General features: G+C 33.9%; 1 protein-coding gene across 1 annotated transcript; it reads left to right on the top strand.

Annotated features, from left to right (window-relative positions):
• Window positions 1-727: 727 nt before the first annotated feature.
• LOC107818985 (uncharacterized) lies at window positions 728-1,645 on the top strand. The gene has a single exon (XM_016645066.2). It carries the CDS (start codon window positions 728-730, stop codon window positions 1,643-1,645), a length of 918 nt encoding a protein of 305 aa, XP_016500552.2.
• The last annotated feature ends 6,372 nt before the right edge of the window (window positions 1,646-8,017 follow it).

The raw sequence follows: 8,017 nt of genomic DNA, 5'->3' as shown, positions 1-8,017 counted from the left end.
TCCAGGAGACTAGGTGGGCAGGGACAAAGGCGAGGAATACGGATGGGTATAAGTTGTGGTACTCTAGAGTTGTGAGGGGTAAGAATGGAGTGGGTATCTTGGTGGATAGGGATCTTAGAGAGTCTAGTTGAGGTTAGGCGAGTGAATGATAGGCTAATGTTTATTAAGTTGGTGATTGGTGAGTGCACCCTCAATGTCGTTAGCGCTTATACACCGCAAGCGGGCTTGGATGATATTATGCGTAGTATTCCACCTACTGAAAGGTTATTTATTGGAGGGGATTTTAATGGCCATATTGGAGCGGCTGCTGGTAGTTATGGCGAGGTGCATGGTGGCTTTGGCCTTGGGGATAGGAACGGGTGAGGTACTTCGCTGTTAGACTTCTCTAAGGCTTTCAAACTGGTGATTGCGAACTCGACTTTCCCGAAGAGGGAGGAGCATTTGGTTACTTTCCGAAGTTTGGTGGTGAAGACTCAAATCGATTATCTTCTCCTCAGAAGGTGTGATAGAGGGTTTTGCAAGGATTGCAAGGTTATCCCGGGAGAGACCCTCGCGACTCAACATAGGCTTTTAGATGGACATCGACATTATGATGAATAGGAAGAAGAGGTATGCTCGTGGCCGACCGAGGATTAGATGGGGAGCTTTAACCAAGGATAAAACCCTGGAGTTGGAGGGGAGGTTATCTACTATGGGAGCTTGGAGGAGTAGTAGAGACGCGAGCACTATGTGGTCGACGACGGCGAACTATGTGAGGGAGGCGGCGAGAGAGGTGCTAGGTGTATCGAAGGGTTTTTCTAGTAGGCACCAAGGAGGCTGGTGGCGGAATGACATAGTATATGGTAAAATGGAGGTGAAGAAGGTAGCGTACGCGAAGTTAGCAGGGAGCACAAGCGAAGAGGAGAGGAGTGCGAATAGAGAGGGGCACAAAGTGGCTAGGAAGGAGGCAAAGCTGGTGGTCACGGAGGCTAAGAATACAGCGTTTAGCCGTCTATATGAGGAATTAAGGGATAAAAGCGGGGAAAGGAAGTTGTTTTGTCTGGCTAAAGCGAGGGAGAGGAAGGCCCGGGATCTGGACCAAGTAAGGTGCACCAAAGACGAGGATGGTAGAGTATTGATGGGGGAGTCCCAAATTAAGCATAGATGGCAGACATACTTTTATGGTCTTCTTAATGAGGAGGGGGACCGGGATATAGCTCTAAGGGACTTGGGTCATTCGGAGAGTCTCCGAGATTTTAGGTATTGCAGGCGCATTAAGGTAGAGGAGGTCGTGAGGGCTTTGTGTAAGATGAGTAGGGGTAGAGCGACCTGGCCAGATGAAATTTCGATTGAGTTTTGGAAGTGTGTGGGTAGAGCAGGATTGGAATGGCTGACTGGGTTGTTCAATGTAATTTTTAGGACGAACAAGATGCCGGAGGAATGGAGATCGAGTACAGTGGTACCGTTGTACAAGAACAAAGATGATATCCAGTGTTGTAACAATTATAGGAGTATCAAGTTACTTAGCCATACCATGAAAGTACGGGAGAGGGTGGTGGAGGGGAAGGTGAGGAAGACGATGTCTATATCCGACAATCAGTTTGGGTTCATGCTGGGCAGCTCCACTATGAAAGTTATTCACCTTATTAGGAGGTTGGTGGAATAGTACATGGATAAGAAGAAGGATCTGCACATGGTGTTTATTGACTTGGAGAAAACGTATGATAAGGTTCCTAGGGAGGTGTTATGGAAATGTCTTGAGGCGAAGGGCGTGCCGGTAGCCTACATACGAGCGATCAAAGACATGTATGATGGAGCTAAGACTAAGGTTAGGACTGTGGGAGGCGACTCGGAGCATTTTCCGGTTGTTATGGGATTACACCAAGGCTCTACGCTTAGCCCGTTCTTATTTGCCTTGGTGATGGATGCTTTGACACATTATATTCAATGGGAGGTGTCATGGTGTATGTTATTTGCTGATGACATAGTTCTAATTGACGAGACGAGGGCCGGTGTTAACGAGAGATTGGAGGTTTGGAGACAGACTCTCGAGTCTAAGGGTTTCAAATTGAGCAGGTCTAAGATAGAGTACCTGGAGTGCAAGTTTAGCGCTGAGTCGAGGGAAGTAGGCGGGGATGTGAGGCTTGGGTTACAAGTCATCCCCAAGAGAGATAGCTTCAAGTACCTTGGGTCGATGATTCAGGGGGACGGAGATATTGACGAGGACGTCACTCACTGCATAGGGGCGGGCTGGATGAAATGGAGGCTTGCATCTGGAGTCTTGTGTGACAAGAAAGTGCCACCGATACTCAAAGGTAAGTTTTATAGAGCTGTGGTTAGACCGACCATGTTGTATGGGGCAGAGTGTTGGCCGGTTAAGAACTCCCATATCCAGAGGATGAAAGTAGCAGAGATGTGGATGCTGAGGTGGATGTGTGGGCACACTAGGATAGACAAGATTATGAATGAAGATATTCGGAGGAAGGTGGGCGTTGCCGCTGTGGATGACAAGATGCGAGAAGCGAGGCAGATGGAGAAGCCTTGATGCACCGGTGAGGAGGTGTGAGCGGTTGGCCGTGGTGGGTACGAGAAGAGGTAGATGGAGACCTAAGAAGTATTGGGGAGAGGTGATCATGCAGGACATGGTACGACTGTAGATTTCAGAGGACATGGCCCTTGATAGGAAGGCCTGAAGGTCAAGCATTAGAGTTGTAGGATAGGAGTAGTAAAGCTTTCCTTACTTCATACCGGGGGTAAGCGCGGGTTGGATTAGGATTGATCTTAGATGCCTTGCAGTTTACCCACACTATTTTGTTGTTTATCTTAGCCCCGGGCCTTAGATTCTGGTTACTGTTATTGCATGTCATTCATCTTTTGATTTTTATGCTTCTGTTACTATAACGGTTTCTACTGGAGTTAGTAATGAATTCTCTTTTCTTATTTTTTTATTTTATTTTCGTCTTTCTGAGCTGAGGGCCTATCGGGGCAGGGGTAAGAACTACGTACACATTACCCTCCCCAGACCCCACTATGTGGGATTTTACTGGGTAGTTGTTGTTGTTGTTGTTTCTTTTATTTATTTTAAAATAATTTTAAAACTCCAACTTTAAACTACTCCCCAATTTGAATTGGTAATTTATTATTTTTTAAAACTTTATTTTTTATTTTAAAACTCCAACTTGAAACTGCTCCCCGATTTGAATGGCCAGTTTTTCTTCTCTTTTTTTCGTTTTGTTTATAGATAAAAATTTTTTGCTTTTTTATTTTAAAATAATTTTAAAACTCCAACTTCAAACTATTCCCACCCAATTTGAATGGGTAGTTATTTTTTTGTATATTTATATTTTTGTTTTTTATTATAGTTAATTATAAGATATTTATATTTATTAATTCAAATAAAGTAACCAATTAATATATATATATATATATATATATATATATATATATATATATATATATATATATATATATATATATATATGTATATATATATATATGTATATATTTTATTTTCTTATTATTATTTTCGTTTTATATATATTTAAATTCAAAAATAATAATCGATAACTAATTATTAACTAAATAACTAATTAGTAACTAATTATGCCATGTGGCTTTTTTAGGCTGCCACTTGGCTTAAGGAGAGGCCTTTTTCCTTTCCTTTTAATAATATATAGAATATAGATATAGATTTGAATTGGTAATTTATTATTTTTTAATTTCATTTTTTATTTTAAAATTATTTAAAAACTCCAACTTGAAGCTACTCCCATCAAATTCGAATGGGTAGTTATTTTTTTATATATTTATATTTTCATTTTTTTATTATAGTTAATTATAATACATCTACATTTATTAAATATCATCCATTATTATATTGTTAATAGAAAATTTTATTAGCATATTACTTTATTTAATATTTTTCTCTGAAAGTTTTTTTATTTCTTTATTTTTGTTTATTTATTTTAAAATAATTTTTAAACTCCAATTTGAAACTACTTCCCAATTTGAATTGGTAATTTATTATTTTTTAATTTCTTTTTTTATTTTAAAATATTTTAAAATTCCAACTTGAAACTACCCCCCAATTTGAATGGGCAGTTTTTCTTCTCTTTTTTCGTTTTTTTATAGATAATTTTTTTTTTACTTTTTTATTTTAAAATAATTTAAAAACTCCAACTTGAAACTACTCCCACCCAATTTGAATGGGTAATTAATTTTTTATATATTTATATTTTAATTTTTTTATTATAGTTAATTATAAGATATTTATATTTATTAATTTAATAAAGTAACCAATTAATATATATATATATATATATATATATATATATATTATAGATGGATTGTGTTTTTTGTTTTTTTAATTATTTTTGTTTTTATATATATTTAAATTCAAATTTAATAATTAATAACTAATTATGCCGTGTGACTTTTTTTAGGCTGTCACTTGGCTTAAGGATAGAGATTTCTCCTCTCCTTTTTAAATTTTAATTTTTATTTTAAAACTCCAACTTGAAACTACTCCCCGATTTGAATGGGCAGTTTTTCTTCTCTTTTTTTAGTTTTGTTTATAGATAATTTTTTTTTTGCTTTTTTATTTTAAAATAATTTTAAAACTCCAACATGAAACTATTCCCACCTAATTTGAATGGGTAGTTATTTTTTTATATATTTATATATTTGTTTTTTTATTATAGTTATTTATAAGATATCTATATTTATTAATTCATATAAAGTAACCAATTATAAAATAAAGTAACATATATATATATGGTAGTTTTTTCCCCTTATTTATATATATTTAAATTCAAAAATAATAATCAATAACTAATTATTAACTAAACAACTAATTAGTAACTAATTATGCCATGTGTCATTTTTTTAAGCTGCCACTTGGCTTAAGGAGAGGCCTTTTTCCTTTCCTTTTAGCAATATATAGAATACAGATATAGATTTGAATTGGTAATTTATTATTTTTTAATTTTATTTTAAAATTATTTTAAAACTCCAACTTGAAACTACTTCTCGATTTGAATAGGTAGTTTTTCTTCTCTTTTTTTCGTTTTTTTATTGTAGATAAATATATTTTTTTTGCTTTTTTATTTTAAAATAATTTAAAAACTCCAACTTGAAACTACTCCCATCTAATTCGAATGGGTAGTTATTTTTTTTATAAATTTATATTTTTATTTTTTTATTATAGTTAATTATAAGACATCTATATTTATTAAATATCATCCAATATTTAATATTATTTTGATTGTTAATAGAAATTTTTTTTAGCATATTACTTTATTTAATATTTTTCTCTGAAAGTTTTTTTATTTCTTTATTTTTGTTATTTATTATAAATTTTAAACTCCAACTTGAAACTACTCCCCAATTTGAATTGGTAATTTATTATTTTTTTAATTTCGTTTTTTATTTTAAAAATATTTTAAAACTCCAACTTGAAACTACTCCTCGATTTGAATGGGCAGTTTTTCTTCTCTTTTTTTCGGTTTTTTAATAGATAAATTTTTTTTATTTTTTTTATTTTAAAATAATTTAAAAACTCCAACTTGAAACTACTTCCATCCAATTTGAATGGGTAGTTATTTTTTATATATTTATATTTTAGTTTTTTTGTTATAGTTAATTATAAGATATCTATATTATTAACTCAAATAAAGTAACCAATTAATATATATATATATATATATAAATAACCAATATATATGGTAGTTTTTTATTTTTTATTATTTTCGCTTTTTATTGATATTTAAATTCAAAATTAATAATCAATAACTAATTATTAACTAAATAACTAATTACTAACTAATTATGCCATGTGACTTTTTAGTAGACTGTCACTTGGCTCAAAAAAAGGGTTTTATCCTCTCTTTTTAATAATATATAGAAAGATAATTTCTGGCTCGATTGTTCTTTAGGATATATTTTAACATGTAATTTGCTTTTAAGTATCAAATAGTGTTAAAAAAAATTAAACAACAAAGAAGTTAAACTCTTAAAAATATCTTAAGCAAAATTAGAAAAAGACTAATAAAAATATTTTATTTCCCTGCCCAACGTTAAGATCATCCAATAACTGTCTCTTAATTGCTATATAAATTAATCTCATCGCCCTTGGAATTGACGGCGTAGTGGAACTTATAACTACAACGAGAGGCGATAAAATTAATTAGGGGTTTTGACACAGTTACCCACAAAAACAAAATTATTTATCTTGTCTATCCATTTATTTTTCTACCCATAAACTAATTATATTTCCTACCCATAGTAGTTTTTGGGGGAATTTTTTCTTTATTTTCCAATTCTTTTTTATTTCTATGCTTCTTTTCTTTCTTTTTTTTCTTTTTTCTCGTTTTCTTTTTTTTTCTTTTTTCCTTTTCTAATTTCATTTAACTTCTTTTTTTATATTCTTTTTCTCTGCATAATCTAATTTTATTTACTGTTTTTATTCTTTTTTATTATTTTTTTTATATTATTACTAAAGAAAAATTAAATTGTGTACCAATTAAATGTAGTGTCACGATCTGGATTTTCCACCCTCGGGAGTCGTGATGGAGCCTACTCATGAAAGCTAGGCAAGCCGCGTATTATAGAATCACTAAATCTTTTATTTAGCCCTTTTTAACAATTTAAATTAACATGCGATCAACAGTGAAATATTAACGATAAATAAATACAAGCGGAAGACGTAACCTGATAACTTAGCCCAAAAAAAAACCAGTACGACAATACCAACATACATCTCTACCCGGAAACCGATGTTACAATATCACGGACAAACTACGAATACTACATACAAATGTCTGGAAAGAAAGATATAATTTGTCTCTGAAGTAAATGAAAACAGAATACATATGAAGATAGAAGAGAACGCCGGGCCTGCGGACGCCTGCAGGACTACCTCGGGATCTCTAATTGGACTGATGGTAGCCACCCAAAGCTACGGTCCAAAAGCTGCCGCTCCGGGATCTGCACATTGTGTAGAGTGTAGTATCAGCACAACCGACTCCATGTGCTGGTAAGTACCTAGCCTAACCCCGGCGAAGTACTGACGAGGCTAGGACCAGACTACCAGATAAACCTGTACAGTTATATAATATGCAACGGAAAACAAAACATGAATAAATAAGTAAAGATGGGAGGGGGGTACATGCTGCGGGGGAATATCACTATCAACAGTAAATTAAGAGAAAGGCATAAGGGCAATCTAGAATTTATAACGAAACAATAAGGAACTCGTAACCAATCCATAAATATTTTGTATTCTCAATTGTTGCGGCACACAACCCGATCCCAAAACATAATAACACTGTTGTGGTGTGCAACCCGATCCATATTGTTTATCACTGTTGCGGCATGCAACCCAATCCAATTATATCATTGTTGAGGCGTGCAACCCGATCCAAGTATAATATTGGTGCGGCGTGCAACCCGATCCCAAAACATAATATTGTTGCGGCGCGCAACCCGATCCACATATACAGTTCAACACCAATCACAATAAGAGTCCCGGCAAGGGATCAATAAAGAAACAACACTATCCCGGCAAGGGAATTGACAGTATAAGTAAATACGTCCTAGCAAGGGAAAATCAGCTATAACCAAACTTGTTCCAATATCTAACTACCTCAACTAGCACCAATACTCAATCATAAGTAATTTTTACGAGAATAATCATAAACCTTGCTCAACACAGAGAATCAGTAACTTATGCACTTGTAGTATTTATTAGGAACATAACAATTTCAATTTAAGACTCACGGTCATGCTTGACACTAACGTATAGATACTCGCACCATGCCTATATGTCGTACTCAACAAGTAACATATAGCAAATAGAACACAACTCCTAATCCCTTAAGCTAAGGTTAGACCAAACACTTACCTCGATGCCACGAACACAATTCAAGTCTCAACTATCAGTTTACCTCTTGATTCCACCACCAATTCATTTGTATCTAGCCACAAGTTACTTAATTATATCAATAAATGCTCATTGAATCAATTCTAATGCATGAAAATA

The sequence above is a fragment of the Nicotiana tabacum genome, chromosome 6 (genome assembly GCF_000715075.1).
Source record: "Nicotiana tabacum cultivar K326 chromosome 6, ASM71507v2, whole genome shotgun sequence".
NCBI lineage: Eukaryota > Viridiplantae > Streptophyta > Magnoliopsida > Solanales > Solanaceae > Nicotiana > Nicotiana tabacum.
The sequence above is the reverse complement of the archived record's forward strand: the minus strand, read 5'-3'. Positions and strand labels throughout refer to the sequence as shown.

Excerpts from the sequence above, each read along its gene's own strand:
- LOC107818985 (XM_016645066.2), top strand. The coding sequence starts at position 728 with ATGTGGTCGACGACGGCGAACTATGTGAGGGAGGCGGCGAGAGAGGTG.